Raw genomic sequence first — 25,259 nt, forward strand, 5'->3', positions numbered from 1 at the left:
CAGCCAGAAACAAAAGGGCTAGAGCAAGCTACTGGCAAGTTATTTCCCAGTATATCAACAGGAATTTTATTTACTCTCTTGTTGATGATGCCCTCTGGAATTTGAGAGGCTTCCTTTTAGGATGCTGGTTTAATGTCTGCAGTATGTTGTGGGCTTCTTGTTTTTTCTCGTGGTGGTGGACCGTCAGCTAGGTCTGGATGTTTCTCATGGTAACTCTGGGTCTAGCCAGGCTGCTGCTGATGTGCTTTCAGCTTTGTAGAAACCAGGCACCCCTGCCACCAACCCAACATGACCGAATTTGAATAAAGTGCAACAACCGCTAAAGGTGATAGAACGAGTGTAAGAATGTGAAATACCTAGACAATTGCTTAGAAAGTTGAAGAGGAGAGATGCAAAGTTTAGTTATCAATATTGATTTTATTCCCAGACTTTGTAAATTGTGTTCTTGAGAGATGAATCTTTCAGGTTGCAATTCTCATCCAGTTTTAAGGCTGCATTGGAGAGGGAAGTAACTGCATTAAAAAAAAAAAAAAAGTTCCCCACTCCAACCTTTATAGAACATTGGTTTGAGAATTAAAAAAATGGAGATTGGGGAATTTTCTAAACGCTTTACGTATGCACAGAAGAACCCACTTTCTAATACTGTGCTTGTAGAAACCACAAAGTTAGCGGTGTTAATGAGTCATCGCCCAGAACTGATCTAGCACAACATGCCTAAGGATTTGTCAGTAACTGTGACATCGTGACTAACTGTCCTTGATGGGTTATTGGCAGCAGTAGTTTGAGAACTGGATCAAAGTCAGCGGCGTGCTCGGGCAGCTGGAAATTAAAGGGAAGGTGTGTGGTGGTGGTTCAGGCAGAATGTCCCCCCTAACCCCTCTCCCTCTCCCAGCTCACGCTCCTTTCTACACAGCGGCGAAGATTCTCAAGGGCGTTCTCTCGGTGGTTGGAGGGCGCCCGCACTGTGCCTCCAGCGGTGTCTCTGGGAGGCTGGCCCATGTGGGCCCGGGAGAGCCAACCCACTGTCCCCCCAGCCTCTCTGCTGGCACAGGCAGAAGGGTCCCCCCTCCAGAAGCCCCAGGGTTGGGAGGTTTTTCACTCATCCCTGCTCATCTCTGCAGCATCTGCTGGAGTGAGGTCTTGATGTGTTTTATTATAATTATTTCTTTTTAAAAAATGATAGAGAAAAGAAAAATGGCACATACCATACTAGGTATATGGACAAACCTTCATTTCATCTAATAGAGGAGCTGGGTTTTATTTTTACTTGTCATTATTGTTATTTTCCAGGCCACAATTTAAGGGCTCTTTCTCCGTTTCAAACTTAAGAAAAATTGCTGAAGGATCAGTCACTAAGGAAATGAGGAAACCTGATCAGATTTCTTCTGTTTTTTGAACCAATCCTCTGTGCTTTTATGGAGTTTGCATAGTTGTAGTAAGAAGAAAAAAAAAAAGTGGAACAGCAGGGGAGAAGCCTCTCCTGACTCACGGATATATTTTTAAAAGATCCCAGCCTGACACATTCTATTCAGATGAAGTGCTCTGTCTCTTAGTAACCACCACTCACCCTTCACGGAATTTGACAGCAGCGTCTGGTGGGGGACGGTTTCTGTTCTGCGCGAATACTCAGTAGCTGTTGAAGAATCCAGTGCTCAAGAGCTAAGCTTGTGTTTCACTCCTCAGCTGGGGATCCAGAACACTCTGTCCTGATCCTCCATGGTTTTTCACTTACATCTCAGCCAGCGTTAATGCTGCCCGTGGCTGATTACTTCTTTCCTCACTCTTGGTCTGCCTCTACCAGTGGCTCTCAGCTAGTATAATTCTGAAGACGTTTTTGGTTGTTACAACTGAGGATGGGGCACAATTGGCATCTAGTGGGTAGAAGCCAAGGATGTTACTAAATATCCTCAGCCCACAGCATAGCTCCCCCATAACAGAATTTATGTAGCCTAAAATGTCAGTGGTGCCATGGTTGAAGCACTCCCCAGACCACACGTAATTGACTTGCCCGTGTTTTGGTCTGAAGTAGTCACTAAGCTATGAACCAGCCCTGTCACACCACAGCTAATTTATTTTGGTTCTTTGGGTTTGGCATCTTTTTGCCCTTAGTTTTCTATACTAGTGGAGAGTTTAGTAATTTCAGAGTTCTGATGGGTCCTGTAACACCTTTACCTACAACTAGGTAGACATTTCCTACTTGAAGTAAATGAAGGATTTTATGCAGGTGGCTCACATGTAATATTTTGGTTGGGGAGGGATGGGACTAGGAAACAAGGAACATACTGTTTTGAAACCTTGTACTTTCAACTGGATCACTTTTTGTCTAATCCTGGTTGTAAGATCAAGCACATGTCTTAGGCACTCAATAGCTGTTAATAACAAGTATACATGTGAACCATCACTAATTATCAGAACTGTCTAAAGCCCTGGGAAAGACAGGATGATGGGTAGTTTCTAACCTGCTTGGAGGTTAGAGTAGCATTTTGGAACCATCTGCACAATACTAACATATACACCACTGGGTCTTTTGATTTTAAAGATTACCAACTTTTGTGAAGGTGCCCCAAAGCACACTGAGGCATGCCATATGGTTTCACACCTCCCTCCTTTTGCACATATTGTTCCTTTGGATTGAATTGCCCCCAAACACCTGGTCTTCCTGGAAAACTCATTTTTATCTTGCAAAATTTTACATCAGCCTTTTATACTCTGTGATTATATTCCAGACCCTTCCTCTCACATACATGTTCACACAGCCTGCCCTATCCACTCCAAAGCTTAAAAATTTTCTTCTCTGTAAATCTGCATGTGATGCCTTTTGCACAGGTTTTTCTGTTATCACATGTGTTACACTGTGTTAAGATATACCTGCTTGCTAGCCTCTAAGTTCCTGGAAGATGGCACTGTGCTATCCCTCTTAATATTCCCATTACTTTGTACATTATGCGTACTTGTTAGAATTTAAAAATAGAATTTCTATTATTTATTTTGCCAGGCTCAATTTTTATTTTGTTTTTTAATTTGCAGGTGTTCTCGATTAACTGTGTTATCTTTGATTATAGGACTGAATAAAGGTTGTAGTTAAAGGAGACTTTGCTTATCAATGTTAGATTAACTTTTTACAAGAATGTTTTCATCGACTTGTGTAATTAAAATTAAATTTTATAGATATATATCTATATATATATAAAAACAAAGAAAGACTTTTCTTTGCCAAGGAGTACAGATGTTTAATGTTGGAGTGAGATACTTAATGATGACTGAGAGGTGTAGTTAGGGCTTGTATTAGATAACGCTAGATGCTGTAACAAACCAAATCTCAGTGACTTAGCATAATCAGAGTTTCTCTGGAGCTTGCTTAAAGTCCAGTTCAGATTTTTCTGGTTGGATGACTCTCCTCCAAGTAGTGACTCAGGGACTGAGGCACCTTACCTGTGTGGCCTGCCCTCTTCAGTATGTGGCATGAAAGGTTGCCATGCTTCAAGCTTTGCATGGAAAAAACACAGGATCACATGCGGGAGATTTTAATCATCCATGCCTAGGAATGGCGTACGTTACCAGTGCTCACTTTCTGTTGGCTAGAACTCCATCACATGGCTGCCATCTGGCCACACCTAACTCAAGAGAGGCTGGGAAATGAAAGCCCAGGAAGAAAAGAAATAAACTTGGCAAGAGCTAGCAATCTCTAGCAGAGAGCAAAGAAACAACTCTCTATATACCAACGAGAAAATGGAATCTATTAGAAGAGTTTTAAAGAGCTCACAGAATGAATGGCAGACTGGCGAACTGAACAGGGAATGGGAGCGCTGTGGGGCCCCAGGAACAAGAAAGACTAATTATCTGGCCTGAGTGCCATGGATTTTCAGCCTCCCAGTCATTTCTGCTTAAGATTCAAATTCCTGATTGGGGTAGGGCTGTGGGGCTAGGTGGCCCCCAATCGGATTAGCCTGAGTAGTTGCCCAAATCTGAGCTTCCGGAAGATGCAGGGCCGACAGTCCAATGGCTCCTTATCTCATTCAAAGTAAAATCCAAACCCTTCCTTTGGCTCCTAAGCCGGTGGACTGACCCCACGACCCTCTGACTTCCCTGTCTCTATCTCTGTCCCTCGCTCTGCTCCAGCACTCTCTCATCTTTGCTGTTTGTGATTGCCAAGCAGTCTCGTCTCAGCAATTTTAATACTGTTGTTTGCTCTGCTCTTTCGCTTAATATTTGCATGCTCATTCCCTCACTCTTTCAGCTCTCTGCTCAGATGTCCCTTTAATTGGGAAACCTCCCTTGACCACCCTGTATAATACGGCACCCCAACTCATAACCATCTCCCTCTATCCCACTTAACCCTATTTTATTGTCTTCATAGTATTTACCACCACCTAACATTTGTTCATTCGCTCCATTTTTCTCTGCCTCCCCCTCTACTAGAATTTAAGCAACATGTTTTATTTCCATGCTGAAAACCAGACGCTGGGTGAAAGAGCAAGCCCTGGAATCCAGGTCTCCTTCCGCCTGTTAGCGGGTGCTAGCAGGAGCGAACCTTAGGCCTAGCATTGCCCTGGGCTAAAGTAACCTGAGGCACTTAAGAATATCAGCTTTTGTTTTCTTTTTTGCACAATCTGACTCAAATGGCCAGCCCTTATTCTTTGCAGCTTATAGACATTTTTGCCATGGATATAATATTATGACCATGGGTAATGCACTTTTTAAGTTGGTCTGTGTTGCTTATAGAGCTTCATGTCAACCACTATGGTTCCAGAGTTCCGAAAGCTGTGCAAATAAAGATGTGCACTTGCCTGTGTGTGTGTGAAGGAGACTCATCGGTGACCAGGGCATTGCTGAGTTCTGACAGGTGGATTCTCTTGGTCTGATTGGTCCACATACCACTTTATGGTGGACACTTACAAGCATGTAGGTTAGCTATCATATCTGTTATCTGTTCTTGCTGTCAGGTGATGTCCTTTAGGCTCTACCAACTGCTGTATATGAGGTCATCTATTTATATTACGCTTTCACAATAGAGTTACTGCACAGCACCCTCTTTCCCTTGCCTAAGTTCTGAAACAATTGATAAATAAATCAAAGGGATGGCAGATAAAGATAAAAAAGTCAACTTTATTACTGATAAAACGGATGGTATTGGAAAATGTGGCTTAGGTGTAGGGTGACAAAGTGCTTTCTAATACCAAATCTCACAATTAGCCAGATTTATATTCCTAGTCACAGGCTCTAAAGACCTCTCCACATGAGGACCTGCCTTGTGTAGTAACAGCACAAGGAACAGAGGACAATGGGGAGGAAGGATAGAGGGAAGCTAGGCCAGGAAGGAGTGTTATACGGACAGATGTTTTTCCACATGGAAAAAAACACCTGGAATGAGAAATTAGTACCCCGACTAATTTTAAATAAACTGCTATCATGTATTTTGAGATTTTATAGATAAAAAGAATTCCTTTAAAAAAGCTAAAAAGCTATGAATCTTTATATTTCATAGTTCATTTGTACCCTTGTGTAAATGAAGCAGGAAAATGTTCATATACAACTGAGTGTTCTCAAGCTAGGCTGGGAGGCCGTTGGTTGTGTCTGGCAATGCTGTTGTACAGGTGAGGGCTTAGGTAGGCACCTGCTTTGCTTTACTGTGGAGCTGCCTCTAATGGCCACATACAAATGCATCCTAGATTTCTAAAGACTAGAATAAGAAAAAATTTATAGTTCTACCACAAATCTATGGCTCAGACCAAATTGGTTAATTTGAAATGAACTGTAAAATCTTTTAGAAAATTTGCACCACATGGTTATATTGCTATAAAAAAAATCCTGACTAACATACATACATAATTGGAGTTCAAGAAATACTTGTTCAGTGAATGAATCTTGACTTTAGGCTTCAGTTTGAAATCAGTTGAAAGTCAATGATGATTGAAAAAGTCTTACAGTTTTGAACTTCTTCTGAAACAAAAATTCCATGGCTTTAAGCTCTAATGAATGGAAACTAGAAATGTACAGGAAGAGGAACATAAGCTCTTTTAGCTACTCCACTAAACCTAATTGACTGAACTGGCCAAAGCTCCCCATTTTCTCTGTAAAATAGAGACGCCCAAGGCAAGCTAACCATTCCTTATAGCAGGCTGCTGTCTAATAATACCCATTATTTCGAGTTGCATTTTTACTGTGTCAGTTGTAATTATTTCCATACCTTTTTATACTAGTTGCACTAATTATTGTTATTACACAATTTAATTAAATATTACTGAAGCTGATGAAATGAGTGTGCAAAAGAGAGCTGTTTCTCTGAAAATGAAGGTGAATTTTTTTTATTTATTAAAAAATTTTTTCTTTTCTTTTTAAAAAAATGTTTTTATTGATTTCAGAAACAGGAAGGGAGAGGGAGAGATAGAAACATCATTGACCAGTTGCCTCCTGCACGCCCCCTACTGGGGATCGAGCCCACAACCTAGGCATGTGCCCTGACCAGGAATCGAACCAAGACCTCCTGGTTCATGTGTCAACTCTCAACCACTGAGCCATGCCAGCCGGGTGAAGGTGAATGTTTTAGAAGGACTTCATAAGAGGAGAGCCCTTAGAAGAACCACTAAACCACACGATCCCTGCTCACAGGTAGTTTGCGGCCTTGTAGCGTCACTATGATGTATGTAAAAGGAGCTCTCATGTAGGGTGGTAAATGCCATAGAGAAGATTACATTGAGACTCCAGAAGTTCAGGGGAAGAAAACCACTGATGGCTTCAGCATCAGTGATGGCTGCATGGAGAAGCTGATGTGTGAGCTGGTCTCTGAAGGTTATAAGTTGGGATATACGGAGACAACTCATCCCAAGTAGGGAGGGCAATGTAAGCAAAGACAGGAGGCTGGAGCGCAGGGTTGATGAAGGGGAAGAATGGAAGCAAAGCCTGAAAGATAACTGCCTTTCAAATAGTAGAGCGCCCTGCTTCCGGGCTTATAAATGTCTGGTCACCGTGAAAATAGGATACTCTTCTCATCCACAGTGAACTTCTGTGGTCTTTAGTAAACCTGCAAAAGGAGCACTTTATATTAGGGCACAATAATGCTGGATCATAATTTTTCATTCATAGTTACATGGATAATTTTCTTAATTCCCTAATGGCTTATAAACACCTTTTAATCTAAGCTACTTTGTATTGCTTTTGTTCAGCAATGCGTATAATTAATTTTCTGCTAAAGACATAAAGATTCAATTAATTCTTGGTGAAATATTAATTGTAGAATTAGTGATTATGCTTTTGAGAATTCTTGGCCCCCTTTTTTAAGGCCCACATAAAATAGTAACAATTTGTGTTGTAAGATTACAAGGTTGCTTGGCATTTTATGCATTAAAAGCATGTTTTCAAAGTTTGCAGTATAAGCAGGAACATATGCGACTTCATTGCTACGTTATAACAATTGATATTTACTTTAACAGATTTAGTTGGGAGAAATTCTACCCACGACCTTGTTTTGTTTGTTACACTTCTGGTTTGTGTACTGTGATTGTTGGATTGTAGAATAAAGCAACACGGAAATCTAAGCTATTGCTTATAATTATACTCCTGTAAGGAACTTTAATGTCTCTTTAGCTGTTAGTCATAGGAAGGTATAACCAGTTCCTAGAATATGTATCTCGAGTTTAATAGAAACAAAATGTAATAGTTAAACATTTTACCTTTCAGAATAAAATAGTTTGAGGACCAGTTTTACTTCTTTGGTAGTGTAGTTTTTAAGTAAAAATGAGAGTACCAATTCAAAACAAAGATGTTGATGAGATAAAGGAAACTATTATTTTGGTAGCTCCTCTTTGATAGCTAGTCATTTTCTCTTTAAAAATTTCAATTTGGATATATATAAATATATATATATTCCCTTTCTCTTTTTTTCCCACTTATAAATTGAGAAATACAAAATCATAAGGCTTTTTCTATCCATAATTAATAAATTAATTCTCAATAAGTTACTAGTCTGTGTTTCAGCTAAAGTAAAATAAAGAGATAGAGGAATCTTGGAAAGGTGATCACCACTTAAACAGGAAACAGGGATTTTAAAAAATCTGATCATCATATTCTAGGACCTGATACTTCATTTTGAAACTTCAGAACTTAGTTTTTCCCCCAGCATATTTAATGAAATTAATCTCTTGAGAACTGATTTATACTAATACAACTCACAAAAAAGTAAACTTAGAAAATACAACATTAATTTAATAGTGAGATATAAGAATGTTGCCAGCAAGCACACCATTTAGGCATGATCACATTCCCTACTCACTATTCCTGGGGCATGGACATACACACTACTATGTCACACAATGCAAATATAAATTAGAGTTTATTGTGAAAATTTAGAAATGGAGGACTGGCAGAGCACACGGATCCTCCAGCTCTCATCTAAAGAGTCATACTTATTGAAGGCAGAGCTGGACTGCTATGTAAAGGGAAGGGGTCTTGGGAGGGAATGGTACTTATATAATATATAACTTATTTATAGGGAGGGGGCATATGGAAATTAAAGAATGAGAACTTTCTCAGAGAACTGGAAACAATTCAAAGAATGGAAATTCTAGAACTGAAAAGTACAATAACAAAAAAGAACACATTTGATTATTTTAGTAGCAGTTTAGATACAGTTGAAGACAGCATTATTACTAGGTGGTAGATTGAAGGAAATAGCCAAATGAAGCACTGATGGGACACAGTGACAAGTTCTAATGTATGAAAAAATTGGAATCTCAAAAGAAGAGGGACAAGTGACAGAAGCAGTATTTGAAGAGTATGACTGAGAATTTATTAAAAATGATGAAAGACACCCATGTATAGACTCAAGAAGCCATAAAAACTTTAAGCAGGGTAAGATTCCTAAGCACATGATAATAAAGCTTCTGAAAACTGAAGACAACAAGATCCTAAAAACAGCTGGGTGGTAGGGGAGCAATCCAGATTACCTTCAGAAAGGCAACATTACACTGACAGCTGATTTATCAATGAAACAATGGGAGACAGAGACAGTGATATTTTTTAAGTGTTAAGAGAAATACCTGCCAATCTAGGATTTTGTATCCTGAAAAAGTATTTTTTAAGAACAGAGATGTAAAAAGATTTTTTTAAAGAAAAAAGTAGAGAGCATTTGTCACCAGCAGATTCACACTAAAGGAAATACTAAAGGGACTGCTTCAGGGAGGAAGAAAGTGACTCCAGATGAAATCTAGAAGAAATGAAGCACAGTAAAAAGATCCAGTACCTAGGTAAATAGAAATGAATATCAACAGTTTAAAATAGTAATATTATATTCATGGGATTTAAAACATTTATAGAATTAAAATATACAACTTTAATAGCATGGAAGTTGAAATCATAGTGATTTATGGTCCTTGTGTTGTCTTTGATGGGGTAAAAATACCAATTTGTGTTAGACATTAATGAATCAAAGTGCTTGTTATAATCGCTAGGGTAATCACTAAAAGAATAATAAAATATAACTGCCAAGCCAATAGAGGGGGAAATGGAATAAAAATATTCAACAAAATAAGACAAGAAGGAGAGGGAAAGGGAACATAGAATAGGTAGTAAAAATAGAAGGTGAGTAAAAAGATAGGGGATTTAAGCCCCAGTATATGGTAATTATAATAAGTTTAAGTGAACTAAGTGCTCCATTTAAATTGTCAGAGTTGATTTTAAAATCTTTATACACTGCTTATGAGAGTCACATCTAAAATATAAGGATATAGAAAGGCTAAAAGTAAAAATAAAAAAAGACATGCCAGGTAAACGTTAGTCAAAACCAAGCTGGTCTAGCTTTATTAATACCAAAGCAAAGCTTTATTAGTATCAAAGTATACTTAGGCAAAAATGTTTATTTATAGCTAAAAGGGACATTTCATTATGATTAAAAGTTAAATTTTCAGAAAAATATCACTATTCTAAATCTAATTATACCTAATAATACGGCTTCACATATATAAAGCAAATATTAACAGAACTACAAAGAGGGACAAATTCATATTTATAATATGAAGTTTTAACAGGTCTCATTCAGTAGCTGATAGAACAAGCAGACAAAACGTATCATTAAAGATAAAAAAGATTTGCATAACACAGCTAAGAAATCTGAGTTAGTTGGCATATATAAAACACTGCTAAAAAACTACATGACATGTTTCTCAAGAATACATAAATATTTTTAAAAACCCACAATTTGGCCATATAGACATAAAGCAAATCTCAACAAATTTCAGTATATAACAGTATAAGATAATTCTCTGGCTGCAGTGCAATTAAATTAGAAAGCACTAACAAAAGGAAAACTAGGAAAATCCCCAAGAATTTTAAAATTGAGAAATACATTTTAAAATAATCTCTGGGTCAGATAAGAAATCACAATAGAAATTTAAAAATATTTTGAGATTAATAATAATAAAAATACTATGTGCCAGTTTTCTTATGAGACACCTAACTCTTTGCTTGAAGAGAAATGCAGAGCCTTAAATTCATAAAACAGAAAAGGAGAAAGGTACAAATTCATGGTGTAAGAATCTATCTCAAGACTGTAAAAAATAATTGCAAATTCCACCCAAAGTTGAAGAAAAGAAATAGCAAACATTTATGAGGTAAGAAAAGTCAATAAAGCCAAATTTTATTTGAAAAAATTACCAAATCATAGCCCCTTGGCAATATTTATTTTAAAAAATAGAGAAAGAGAAGACTCAAATAACAAATATCAGGAATGAAATTTTTTCAAATGGATAAAATTTTGTGTCTTACAAAAATTTAAAAGATCCTAAAAGAATATTATGAAAATATTTAACCCAATTTTTTTAATTTATTTTTTATTACTTTATTATTTTTTATTTTATTATTTTTTTTAAATATAACTTTATTGATTTCAGAGAGAGGAAGGGAGAGGGAGAGAGAGATAGAAACATCAATGATGAGAGAGTCATTGACCGGCTGCCTCCTGCACGCCCCCTACTGGGAATCGAGCCCACAACCTGGGCATGTGTCCTGACCGGGAATCTAATTTCAACCTCCTGGATCCTAGGCGGATGCTCAACCGCTGAGCCACGCCCAGTGCGCACCCAATTTTTTTTTTTTAATGTAGATTAAAAGGTCACTTGTTTAAAAAATACAACATACCAAAACAGGTGCGAAAAGAAATAAAAATTCTAATTTGTCACATAACTATTAAATTAAATTGCTAACTTAAACCCTCACCACAAAGAACATTACAGGTGCAGATGACTTCACCAATAAAGCCTGTCTTCCATCCTCACTCCGCATAGATAAATCTACATGGGAAGCCAAATAGTAATCGAAAGGCTGCTCTGTGAGAATCAGAGGACAGTGAATGAGATGAGATGATCGTCACAGCCAGTATCTATTAACTATGGAAAGCTGATGTGTACATTTTTGCATAGATGAGAACACTCATTCTCTTGAATTAGAAATACATTACTATTAAGGGAAATTGTTTCTTTAGACTGAGTGTAACGTGAATACTGGGCAATGATTTACACATGCTAATATAGTCATTCCCTGATTCCTGTCGGCTCGGTCACTCTTTTATTCCTTTGCGTCTCTCCAATAATCCAGACATCCTCAAATACTTTGGCTTTCCCCATGAGCCACACCAATATATTCTTAAGCACATTTTGCATCTCCTGTCACGTTTTTCAGGAATGACCTCCTCATCCTCACACCACCTCCACTCACCCATGTGGCAAACGCCTATTTCTTCTTCCATATCCAAGTCAAGTATCTTTCCTCTGTGAAGTGTTCCCTTCTTTTTGTTTTCACGCTATCTTGCCTATCTTCTGTAATAGTACTTAACACACTGGATTAAATGTGTAGTTCTGTCTCCCTGTTGGACTTTGAGTTTCTTTAGAGAAGACTCTGTGTCTTCATATTTGTATTTCTAGTATGTAAACTCCATAAAAGTTCACTAAATGAAGGAAGAAATGCGTGAATGAATGAACGATGGAGTGAACCCACCTCAGTAGTTCTGTCTCCTTATGATCACCATTTGGGTGTCCTGCTGAGCACTCAAGGAGCTCATTCTAGCTGGTAATGAAAACTCTAGTTGAGTAATTCAATCAATAATTAACTCTAAATTAAATCTATAATTGCTTTTGTAATGTATTACAATCATGGGCATTCAAAATGCTGATTTCCCAGATACACGTCATAACCTTAATTTTTAATTTCTTCCTGCTTCTGGTAAATTAAATAGAAGGGAAAAGGAGTGGTAGGAATTGAAAATTCTGAGGAATAACTTTAATTAGGTATGTAAAAGAGCTTTAAAAAAAAAAACACTTTAAAATAAGATTCAGTCTAGAACCCAGATAGGATGTTAATTGCTAATTAAGTTCAGTAGTTTAATAACAGAGCAAATAAGTGAGAGCAGAGTTGCCAGGGAAATGGAAAGACCAGTTCTTCCCACTGCTTTTCAGGCCTTTTCATTCATGGCATGTATAGAAAATGATATTATTTATAGCACACTGGGGTGAATAGATGAGGCTGCTTGCTGTTGAAGATTAGTGGCCCGGGGGCTCTCGCTGTCCCAGGCTCAACCTGGCTCTGGTGAGAGCTCAGGAAATCTGGAGCTCAGGAGTCCCTGGCCCTTCGCAGCAGACTGCAAATTCTGAAGTTTAAGAAAGGGGAGAAGAATGTACCTGCCAGCCCTAGCTCTCAGACTAAGCTAGCAAATGAGGAAGGGTTCAGAGTAAGCCAGAAAGGCATGCACTAGTTAAGTTTCATAGCTAGGATTGTTTAGAACATGAAGAGTACATAGAATTTAGGTAGTCAGGAGAGGTGGAGCGGTGGGGGGCACGCATTCTAAATGGATGGACAGCGTGAGCACAGGGGAGGAGGCGGTGTAAGAAAATCCTAGAGAAGACTGCTGCAGAGACTGAGACAGGGCCCCAGTGGCATTGAAGGGGCCGCCAAAGGCAGCCATCTCTTGGTGGGATATGGGCAGTCAAATGAGGCACCTTTCCAATACCGCTCACCGTTGAAAATGACCATGTCCAGGAGCCTTTGATCTCTAGTCCAAGGATTGTATGGGAGGCCTGATTACAGATAATGTTTATTGAATACTAACTCCACGCCAGACACATTTCCTAAGCATTTCATTAGCTAATTTAATCCTCACATTGACCTCACCAGCTAGGTTCTGCTGTTACCCGTGGTTTACAGATGAGGAAAGTGCCGACATTGTTTGTGAACCCTCTGTATTCTGTAAAGGGTTTTCACGTTACAGCCCTGACTCGGCGTTCCCACGATGTATTTACTGGCAGTAAATTATAGACTTAATACAGAAATGTATCATGTAGGGGTAGGGTGGAGGTGGCTACTTGGAAATAAAGTCAGCTAGGGATCAAAGAACTAAGGATTTTGAACTCCCCCCCTACACACACAGGTATAAAGAATTTTCTGAGATTGTTGAGCAGGGGGTGGTTTCAGTGAAGCTGCTCTGCAAGATGGGCAGGATGAGTTGAGGGTGGGGAAAAATAAGAGGTACCTGCGATACCAGCTGAACAGTTAGGAATGTAACGCAAAAATCTAGAGGTGATGTGCTAAAAAAACACAAAAACCCAAACAACCAGGTCAGGTGGCTTCGTAAGGGAGAGGGCACAGATGCAAGAGCCAGGATGAAGGTCCAGGCTACTAGGGAGTAAGCCTGAGTGACTGGGTGAGCATGAGGGGCGGGGGTCATTCTGATAAGGGAGGTGATGAATGTAACTTCAGCTTGTTTTGAGTTTGGGGATATTGATTCACGCCAGCCTGGGATGTGTTATTGTATTTGACAATTTTAAAACTTTATTTCGAATACTTCTTTATTTTTGATATGGATGGTAAGATTTATCTCTATATTTTAATTTCACATTAATACTGTACCTGGTAAAGGTATGATAGTTACTTATTATTATAATAAGTAATTGCTATGATGTTTTTTGTAATATATGTAATTGCTAATGTTGTTGTTATTTACTGTAGGGCATCAGACCAGGATGAAGAGGGCAAGACCGAGCAGAAGTGTATCATATCGGACCCTTCCTTTTCCATGGTGGCAGTTCAACGGGAAGACAGTGGGATAACCTGGGAAACCAATTCAAGTAGTTCTTCCACTCCTTGGGCTTCGGAGGAGAGTCAGACCTCTGGTGTATGTAGTCCGGAAGGGTCGACTGTAAATTCTTCTGCAGGGAATGTTTCCTTTATTGTGGATGAAGTTAAGAAGGTCCGAAAGAGAACCCCCAAGTCCGAGCGTGGCTCACCATCCTTGCGTCGGAAAGGCAACAAAAAGAAAAAGTCTTCTCAAACCCAGGATGTTCCAGCAAACAAAAAAGATAGCCCTTTAATTTCAGAGAGCCAGGTGCTAGACACCCCGAGTGAGAAGCTGTCTATTGGCAGCTATGATAAAATGAGGAAAAAGAAGACCACCTCAACTACGCCTCCTATTACCGGGGCCATATACAAAGAGCACAAGCCGTTGGTGTTACGGCCGGTCTATATAGGAACAGTACAGTATAAAATTAAGATGTTTAATTCCGTTAAAGAAGAATTAATTCCTCTACAGTTTTATGGAACATTGCCGAAGGGTTATGTAATTAAAGAAATACACTACAGGAAGGGGAAGGATGCATCCGTTAGTCTAGAGCCAGATGCGGGCAATCGTGATTCTAATATAGTTTCTAAAACAGGCAAATTAGTAGCCCAGAGCGTAGAAGGGGACAAGGTGGGGGCGCTTACCTCACCCTGGAGAGGTGCGCTCTCCAAAGGGCCAAAGTCACATACCTCCTTATTGAGCCGCGAGGATCAGAAGAAAGTTTACCCAGATTCTCCTCGACAGGCTGCTTCTGCCACCAAGCACACGGCTTCCCCTTACACAGGTGGTGGCCCAGCAGGCCCAGCAGCGCGGCTCGGGCCTCCGCAGGCAGGCCTGCAACAGCCAGGCGGTGGAGCAGAACCCCACGAAGTGGAGCCCCCCTCTCTGACGCCTGACACATCGACAGCCGTGTCCCTGGAGACGGCAAAGGAAGACACGGAGCCTGACTCACGAGGAATTGTAGCTTCAGAGCCTGAATCTGCAGCCTCGCGACCTTCGGTGGAGGAGCTAAAGCCCGGCCTGTATTCCGCTGACCATTCCGCCTCGCTGGAGGCCGAGAAGGATTCTCTGGAAGCAGGTTCCCCGGGTCTGGCAGCGTCCGTCCTGGAAGATCTGGGCCCAGAGAGAGAAGAGTTAGACCAGACTTCACTAGAAGGCGCAGAGCCAGTCTCCGAACAGACGACCCCTCCTCTGCCCCATGTCGGAGGAGAGAAAGAGGAAGCCGTGCTTGAGCCACCCGTGTCTCTCTCTGAACCTTTAGTGCCACAGAAAGAAGGAATAGAGCCTTCCCTACCACGAGCGGCCACCCCTGAACCCGAAGACTCTGATTTAGTGGAAGAAGAGGTCGTAGAACTTGACTACCCAGAAAGTCCCTCGGTTTCCGAGAAGCCCTTCCCACCGCCCGTGGCCCCCGAAGGAGAGCGGAAAGAGGAGGAGACCGTTCCCCCGTCACCGACGGCATCGGCGCCCGAACGTGCCGCTCTGGCTGAGGAGGAAAGAGAGGAAAGCGAGCCTGCCCCTGCGGATTCTGCTTTCATCCCCGAGTCTGCAGCCCCGCAGGGTGTGAGCCACGGGCTAGACAGGCAAGGCGCCGGGCCGGCTCCTCAGGCCAGCCTGAAAGCTCCGTCGGAAGGTGCCGGTGTGTCGGAGGAGGAGGAATTGGAGCCTCAGCCCCCCGCCTCGCCGCCCGCCACCGAGGCTTCTGCACGCCAGGCCCCGCTGCGTCCAGCAGCTGCGGTGGAGCGTGCGGGCCTGCCTGCACAGGAGGCCCCAGAGAGCGGCCGGGACTCAGCGGACTCCACCTCGGCTCCTGCGCATCCAGCTCCATCACAGGCAAAGGAGCCACCGACGGACGCCGACCGAAAGGCCCCATTAAAACCAAAAGGTGGTTTCGAGCACAGGATTCTGTCAGAAGAACAGAAGGAAGGCACTGGGCTGTATTCCCCAGACGTGGCCTCTGTGGCTGAACCCTCTCCCCGCCCAGGCACACCTGAGACGACTTCCGAGTACCCCGCCCCGCCGCTGTCAGCCGCCCCATCTGAACACGTGGTCCTGTCCGAAGAGGGCCTAGGAAGTGAGCGTTTCGCACCAGATTCAGCATTGAATTCCCAGCGTGCAGTCCCACCAAATGCAGCACAAGAATCTCCAAAGAAAATAGCTGATGATGTGTCCTTCTTAAAACCAAAAGGTGTTTCTGAGCACGTGATTCTGTCAGAAGAAGAGAAGGAAGGCACTGGGCCGTGTTCCCCAGACGTGGCCTCTGTGGCTGAACCCTCTCCCCCCCCAGGCACACCTGCGATGACTTCCGAGTACCCCGCCCCGCCGCTGTCAGCCGCCCCGTCGGAGCAAGTCCTGCCCGAAGAGGAGACGGCAGAACCGGAGCGGTACACACCCTCTTCCACGCCTGCGTCTGAGCTGTCAGTGCCACCGTACGCAGCACCTGAATTCCGGGAGGAAGAGCCTGTCCGCGGATCCCCTTTAAACCTAAAAGGTGCCTCCTCGCCCGTGAATTATTCAGAAGAGCAAGAGGACGTTGGCCCTTTTTCTCCAGACTCTGCATTCGCGTCAGAGTTTTCATTCCCGGCCTACGCAAGTCAGGAAACGGAGAAAAGAGAATTCGAGCGTGATTCTCCAATATGTTTAACATCCCCGTCATCAGAACACACTATTTTGTCAGATGAAGACACTGAAGAAGCTGACCTTTTTTCTCCAGACTCGGCATCACAAGTTTCAGTCCCGCCGTACAGAGTCCCAGAACCAGAGGAAAATGAAATCGAGCCGGATTCACTGTTAGCTGCGGCGTCTGCGTCAGGATATTCCTGCCTTGCAGGAGCAGATGAAGCGCTGGAACCAACAGCTGCTCCCCCGGTGCCCCAGCACCTCAGCTCATCGCAGGCGCGACCAGGCGGACCTTCCCCTCCGGCGTCTGCGCCTGAAGACTGGAGTCTGCCACCTGCAGCAGACAAAGCGGAGAAAGCCGGTGCTCAAACGATCTCCACATCTGTATCTGAATATCTCATTTCAAAACAGAAACACGTCACTCGGACATTTTTGGAATCTGAGTCTGAAGACTTGATTCCGCCACATTTAACCGGGGAATTGGAGAAGGGAGAAATTAAGACCGGTTCCGCGGCAGCTGCGGCGCAGTCGTCCATGGAAAAGGGAGAAAGCAAACCCGTTTCGCCTTCATCCCAGCGTTCACTTTCTCCTGATTCAGGCCGCGCACTTAAGAAAGAGCAAGAACCCAAAGCATCGCTCGCTCCAAAAGGTGCAGATGAACAGATGGCTCCATTAAAAGCGAAAAGGAAGGGAGAAATTGTCCCTGATTCCCAAGAAGCTGCAGCACGTCTATCACGGGATCAAGACACGGAGCCTCAGCCTCCAAATGTTCCAGGGTCTGGAAGGGAATATTCAGCTCGGTCTGGCCTGGTAGATGAGCCAAAGAAGGCTGTCGGACTCAATTTAGCTCCAACTGTGACGTTGGAAGTCGTGCAGAGAATGCGGCCAGAGAATGAGCCTGAAGCAGTAAAGCCATACTCACCTCTAAAGGACACGTCTTCACCTGGACCTGAGATTCCATCAGCAGTGAAAGCGGAGGTGGAACATGATTCCAGAACACCCGGCGCCCCTCGAGTGCTGCAGCGGGCCACACCGGGACTGGGGAAGGGAGCGGAGCGTGGACCATCCGCACCAGAATTTTCAGCTTTGTCGGAAGAAAGAAAGAAAGAAACTGAACCCAGTTCTTCAGTCACCACGACCTCTGTAGCTAAGCGTGATTCAGACTTAACCAAATTAGCGAAAGAAGCAATCCCAGCAGAGCTGTCTCTTCCCACCCCCGTGGAGCAGCCAGTCTTAAACGCAGCAAGGAGTGGATTAGCCAGTGGTTTGCCGCCACAGGGAACATCTGTGGACGAGCAACTACATCTTAAAGAGGAAGCGAAGGTAGCAATGAAGGCTGCTGCGCCCAAGCATCCAGCTTGGTCAGAAGCAGAGGACGTGAAACCGGATTCTGCTCCAAGCGTGTTGTCTACACCAGCACGCTCTATTTTGTCAAAGGTGGAAGCTGAAGACGTTAGACCCGGGTTGCCAGTAACCGAAGCACTGCCTCCTCGACGGGCAGAAGTGCCCAAGGAAGCCGGGGTGGGAAACGAACAAGGCCCTTCACTTTCCGCGGCCCTTGGCTCCGAACGGTTGGCTGTGGCTCAGAAAAAGGACTCTGTGTCTGCCTCGGAGGGGTCAGGGCCCGAACACGGGACTCCGGCCAGCCTCGGTGGCGAGATAAAGAACAAGGGAGCTGAACTCCCTTCCTCACAAACCGTGTCACCCACACCCAAGCAGGCAGCTCCAGAAGGCAAAACTGAGAAAATGGCCAGCTCTTCCCCTGAGCTGGAAACTTCGACGGCAGGGGACTTACCTCCAGCGTTGCCGAGCCTCAGAGATAAGACCAAACAGGCCAAGAAGACATCACCCGCAGCTCAGGGAGGTGTCCTGTCAGAAAAACACGGCCTTGCTCCTGCAGAGCTCTTTCTGGAACCTGAGAAGGAAGATGAACCACACCGAGTGTCAGAATTACCAGGGCCCAGGGTGGAACTCCCGGGGGGTTTAGGTGGGCAAAGCGGACCTGCAGACACCAAGCAAGTCAAAGCTCCCGTATCGGGAACAGGGGATTCTGGCTTCGGAAAGGGCCTCGCTGAGCTCGGGAGCAGAGGAGAAAGCAGGGAGCTTCATGTGTCAGCCACGGTGCCTGAGGCCTCAGAGGCCTCATCACGCCTCAAGGAGGACCCTCGGAGCCAAGCAGTTAAGCCCGTCCCTCCCAAGGCAGGCGGCGGAGGGGCAAAAGAAGCACTTGCCTCTCTGGTTGAAGGCGGCAGCCCTGAAGAACTTCAGCCACATGCTCTTACTTTAAAAGGATTGTCAGAAGAGTTGAAAAAGGGGGAAACACAAGAAATGCGCTCATTACTGCCAACAGGAAATTTGAAGGCACACGTGACAGGAGATGCTGTAACTACACTAAAAGAAGCAGCAGACCGGACAGATTCATTCCCCGTACCCCAGAGGACAACCGAGCAACTTCCAGTGATGAAGGGGAATTTGCCTTTGGAAGAATCAAAGTCATTCCTGACAACTGAGTCTGCATATGTTAAAGAAACACAAACGAAAGAGGCCCTTATCTCTCCGGAGGACGAAAACTGGGTGCTGGGAAAGCCAGAAAGAGATCTGGCGAGTCATCGTGAGGAGGGAGTCCTGGGACCGGTGCAGCTGGGTGCCTCCGGCAGGGCCGCTCTGTCGGATGAAGACCGCGCGTATGACACTGGAAAGCAGGCTCTGCCACGTTCTGCCGAAGAGTCTCCTTTGTCGTCACGGGAGCCAGTGTCCGCTCACGCGGTGCCCGGCGGTGGCATAGAGACCTTACCAACTGCAACATCGTCTGAAGGGATAAAGCCGGTCCCCCAACCCAGATCTTTCATCCCAGCTGGACGTGTAGAGAGGAACGAAGCAGAAGAGAAGCAGGCCTTTCCTTTCACTCGGCGCGAACGTCCCGTGGTGGAGAAAGCAAGCACAGAATTTTCCAGGCCTTGCACAGAAGACAGCCAGGAGGAAGTCAAACCACCTCCCGAAAGAATCCTCCAGAAGCCAGTGTCTGGCCCACCAGCGGGACAAGTCAAATCAGAAACGATTCCTTCTGGTGCCAAAGCAGCTCCTTTCCTGGCAGAAGATGCAATAGACGGTAAAAAAGAAGCACACGGGGGTGTATCTCCTCTACCTGGAGAGAAGCCATTAGAAGAATCAAAAACGGTTCAGTCAAAGGCTGCAGATGATGCTAATGAGAGAGGGAAACTGACATCGGGAATGAAAATACCCACACAAATAAAACCCTCAATCCAAGAAAATAAAGAACCTCAAGCACCTGAGGTGACACAAAAGCTGCCTGAGCAGCCAAAGGCGGTTAAACCAGGCCTTTCCGAGGAAAAGAAAAGGAAAGGAATTTCATCTTTCACGTCCTGGATGTCCAATTTGTTCTTTAGATCAAGCACTGCAGATAACAGAGTTGCTGAAAAAGAAGATTTAGAAACTCAGCCAGGTCCATCTGTAGAAAAAGCAGTGACTGTGACCGAGCCTACGGGCACATCTCCAGCTGACATTAATGCAACTGAGAAACCAGCAGATCGTCTGCTACCAGAGGCAAAACTTGTAACTGCCGAAGAATCCAGAGTTGCTTTAGTTAAATCTGCTGAAGGTCAAGACTTTAAAGAAAAGCCTACACTTTTATCAAGTGTAGAAGTTTCACAACAGCCAAAATCCAACTTTGAGGAGCCCAGTGCTAATCGTGGGAAGAAAGAAATCTTAGACTATGCAGAGGAAATGGACCTAAACTCAGTAGTTCCTTCTGCTGATCGTGAGGAACATTTTGGAATTCAGTCTTACTCTCCTAAGGGTGAGAAATCCCTTACAGAAGAAGCCAAAAACACTGTTCCCCCTAATGTCACTGAAAGTAAAAGAGCCCAGAAGCCAGAAATCTCTTCTCCACCTAAATGGAATATTTCTATTCTTAATGAAGAGCCAAGAAGTGATCAAAAGGAAAACTCACTCTTTTCATCTGGTGCAGTAGATACGGTGTCACAACAGCCCAAATTGGCTCCATCTAACTTCACAAGTAAAAATATCATGAGGGGATCAGAGAAGCCAGAGTCGATAATTTTGCCAGAAGAATCTAAAGGCAGTTTAATGGATCTTGGTGAAGACAGACTGAAGAGAGAAATGCCAAAACCTACTGCCTTGAAAATTTCTGAAGAGGAAATAAAACTCGGGTCTGTTAGCCCAGCTGAGGAGAAAGATAACTTGGAAAGCAGATCATATTTCTTGGCAGACAAGAAGGTGCTGGCAGGAAAACAAGAAACTGTGGCCCCATTAGAGTTAAGAGATAATAATGAAATAGGAAAGGCACCAGTTACACATGGCTCTCGCCCTGGTAAATTGGAAGAATTGAAAGCCTCTGCTGTGCTGCAGCAAGTCTGTCAAAATGCAGATCAGGAAGAAAGACACAAAATTATTGAGGAAGAGAAAGGAAAAGAAAAGGAAAAGCAGCTACAAGTATTTTCAGAAGGAAAGAAGCAGCAGGAGATTGAGCCTTATTCTGTGAATATAGCCAGGGCTATACCTGAAAAGTCAGATGTCTCTTTAAGTCGTTCTTTGGGTGAAACCCAACCATTTTCATTAGTTAAAACTACATCAACTCCTGAAAAACCAGAAACCATGATCTCAGAGGCTTACCCAGAAATCAGGGAAACAAGGGCAGTAGGAATGCAGCCATCTCTGTTAGAAGAAAGTAAAGTGTTGGTGGAGAAAACGAAGTCTTCCCTTCCAGTGGACCTTCCTTATCGTGATGAAATAGATGCCCACTCCTTTCCTAAGGAAGGAGATCTGGTATTGGAGAAATCTAGCAGGGGTATGGCGAGTCATAATGAAGAAAAGGGACAGGTCACAGTGTCAGAGCTGTCAAAAGGTGGTTCAGTGGATATCACAAAAGATAGTATAAAACAAGGATCTCCGTTGAAAGAATCTGAAAGGATTTTATACCATCCTTTGGATGAAACCAAGAGCTTAGAAACATTGCCATATTCATTGTCATCTGTGAAACCACAAACACTTGTTTCAGGGGCTTCTTCAGAAATTAGTACAGTAGAGAAACAAGAAACCAGTAGAGAGAAGAAACAAGAGTTGACTCCAGATAGGCCTACAGTCCATACTATTCAAACGTCTAAAGTGCAAATATCTGAAATGTCTAAACAATCTGTACTTGTTTCAAAGCACCAGTTGGAGGCTGTAGGAGCTGCCCACGTAAATGAACCGCACTCTTCAGCAAGCAGCAACTATGCTCAATTTATAAGAGATGCATCAACCACCAATGCCAGTAAAATGGTTTCTACTAGAGAAATATCCAAGGAGCCTGAAGATGAAGAATTTACAATGACCAGTAAGCCAGCTGGACTTTCAGAAGAGCAAAAGAGTGCCTTCAGTATCATTTCCGAAGGCTGCGAGATACTGAATATTCATGCTCCTGCATTTATATCTTCACTTGATCAGGAAGAAAGTGAACAAATGCAAGATAAGTTAGAATATTTGGAAGAGAAGGCCTCACTTAAAGCTCTACCCTTTCCTGGAGATAGTGAGACAGTTGCTTGCTATGAAACATTAAAGAGTAAGTTAGAAGATTCTGATAAGAAAGTTGCATCACTGAAAGAAAATAAAGAAAAGGAAACTCATAAAGCAAAAGAGGAGATATCCACAGATTCAGAAACTGGTGATTTAGCTTTTAATCAGCCCACAGTTCCCAGTGAAGAGGATTATTTTGAAAAATATACATTGATTGATTATAACATCTCCCCAGAATCAGAAAAACAGAAAGCTCCAGGGAAGTTAAATGTTGAGGAGAAACTCTCAAAGGAAGTTACAGAAGAAACTGTCTCTTTCCCAGAAGGTTCAGAGGAAAGTGTCCTAGAACATGAATATGACTTGGTGAAATTAGATGAAAGTTTTTATGGACCAGAAAGGGACTACAGCACATTATCTCACCCAGAGACCCAAAAGTCTTTGGTCATCCAAAAATCCACTGACAGAGATGCTTCAAAGAGCACAAGTAGAGATGTGGACTCAAAGTCACCTGGGATGCCCTTATTTGATACAGAGGAAGGAGTTTTGTCACGATCCCAGATCTTTCCTACCACTGCTAAAGCCATTAATCCTGAACTTCTGGAGGAACCACCTGCACTTGCATTTTTATACAAGGATCTGTATGAAGAAGCAGTTGGAGAGAAAAAGAAGGAAGGGGAGACAGCTTCTGAAGGTGACAGTGTGAATTCCGAGGCATCGTTTCCAAGCAGAAATTCTGAAACCAATGGAACAGGAATATATTTTGAGAAGTACACACTCAAAGATGACATTCTCCATGACACATCTGTAACGGAAAACGACCAAGGCCAAGGTCTGGAAGAAAAACAAGTTGCTAAGGATGATTCATATCAACCAATAGCAGCAGAAAGGGGAATTTGGGGGAGGTTTGGAACTATTTGGGGGGGAAAGAGTCTGGAAGAGGAACAGAAAGCTGCTTGCAGGGAAGGAGAATCAGTAGGCCACGTGGAGACCCTTGATGATGTAGCTACCCAGAGGACAGCTCCCATCACTGAGGAAGTCACAGTGGTCACCCAGAAGATAAGCTACGCAGTGCCATTTGAAGACACCCCCCGTGTTCTGGAGAGAGTAGGTGAAACAAGTACTCAGAGCAACGAAGCGGCAAATGCAGACCCAGAGGTCAATCTGAATGTCCCAGTACAAGTGTCCTTCCCAGAGGAAGAGTTTGCATCTGGTGCAACTTGTGTTCAAGAAACACTGCAAGTAGAACACCACATAATGGTCCCACCTGAGCCACGTGAAGATGGACTCCGCAGTGGTCCTGTTCAGGATGAATATGGGTTTGCAGAATCCCTGAATTACGAAGTAGCTACTCAGGACACTTTATCAGGAGACCTGTATTCAGAATCCACCCCTGAGGATGTGTTATCTCAGGGAAAGGGAGCCTTTGAACACATCAGTGGAAATGAATTTGTGAGTGAGGTGGAACAAAGCATGTCTGCTGAACAGAAAGAGTTGGGCAGAGAGAGGACAGAAGACCAAATATTATCAGAGTTAGTAACTGAGAAGGAGCAAAAGGAACCGAAAAAGTCCCAGATTGACACATATTGCTATACTTGCAAAAGCCCAATTTCTGCTGTTGACAAGATATTTGGCACCCACAAAGACCATGAGGTTTCAACGCTTGATACAGCTATTAGTGCTGTAAAGGTAAATAGATTTTAAAGCATCTAAGTACATAATACTCTGTACAGGGATGGAAAAGAATAGGTTTACAGTTGTGAGTATGTAATGAACACAGAGTTTATTCTTGTATTATTATTTATTAATTATTGTATTATTTATTTGTATTACAACTGTAAACCTACTTTTTCCCACCCCATGTACATTTAATTTGTTTTAATATTTTCTCAATTTAAAAAATGATCAATATGTAATACATTCATCTTTAGGCATAGCAGTCTGAAAGAAAACTAAGACTGTTTCCCCAGGAATTTAGTTAAGATCAGTTGACAAACATTTATTATCTATACACTATGTGCCAAGTATTTTCTAGATTCTGGGGATACCAGGATAAATAGCACAGGGTTCCTGCATTTGAGGGGTCTTATAGCAGTAGCCCTTAACATTACTCCAAAAAGCCAAATAACTTTAAATTAAAAAATATACTTTTGAGCATAAAACAATTTATTTTCTATTACTTACAATATCAGCCTTTAAAATACATTACAATGAGCAATTTTACTGCAAATTTTATAAAATAGAGAGTATGACATTTTAAATTTCTGTTTTCTCTGTATTTCCTCTTTGTTTATCAAACTGTTAGAAATGGAAAAACTTTTCATTCTTTCTGGCTATGTCTATAGACTTCCAATGTTAAAAAGTTAGCTACAACACATATCCTTATGTATGTGACTATAAATACTCCATTTAGTCTTTGAGATTCCCATCTACCCTTGAGTAGCCTTCTAACTGGAATCCCTTCTCTTGTCTCTTCAACCTATCTTCCATAGAGTGGCCAGAATGATCTAAAAATGCAAATAATAATAAGAATTTAGCACTTATTCTGTGCCAGGCACTGTATTCCTTATAAACAAGAAATCTTCAAGTTGCAGATCATGAAATTGGCTCAGTTCAAGTGAGCTGCCCAAGGTCATGGAAGACAGAACTAGAGTTGGTACCCAGGTCTGTCTGGTGCCAGAGTTCATGTTCTTCGCTGTACATCCATGTTGCTGGACTCAGTAACTTCCTAATGATAGCAATTTTCAATATGATTATTCAACTAGTTCACTGTGAAATAATTGCCAGGCTCATTTTCATTCAATAGGATAACATATTAGAATCTTGGCCTTTATTTTCCACTAAGAAAGTAATTATTCTCAACTTGTCTGATGTTGGTTCTATTTCTCTAGGATGACATTTTGTTGAAACCTCACCTGGGGTGATTTCTTTTATGAAATCTTTTATGAAATTAGCAGCACTGATATGTGCCCCATTCTTTAATGACTCTTGGTTCTGTTAAGTAACTGCT

General features: G+C 42.7%; 1 protein-coding gene across 2 annotated transcripts in view; it reads left to right on the plus strand.

The window, feature by feature from the left end:
* The window catches only part of CMYA5 (cardiomyopathy associated 5), an 83,304-nt gene that overhangs the window by 17,795 nt on the left and 40,250 nt on the right, over positions 1–25,259 (plus strand). For both annotated transcript variants that reach the window (XR_015714256.1, XM_087815432.1), the window contains exon 2: positions 13,990–23,938. Coding sequence is in view for 1 of the 2 variants with exons in the window: in XM_087815432.1 (XP_087671558.1) it covers positions 13,990–23,938 (9,949 nt within the window). In the remaining variant the exon portion in view is untranslated. The remainder of the gene's footprint in view (positions 1–13,989; positions 23,939–25,259) is intronic.

Source organism: Miniopterus natalensis, chromosome 3 (genome assembly GCF_054644295.1).
Source record: "Miniopterus natalensis isolate mMinNat1 chromosome 3, mMinNat1.hap1, whole genome shotgun sequence".
In the NCBI taxonomy this organism is placed as follows: Eukaryota; Metazoa; Chordata; class Mammalia; order Chiroptera; family Miniopteridae; genus Miniopterus; species Miniopterus natalensis.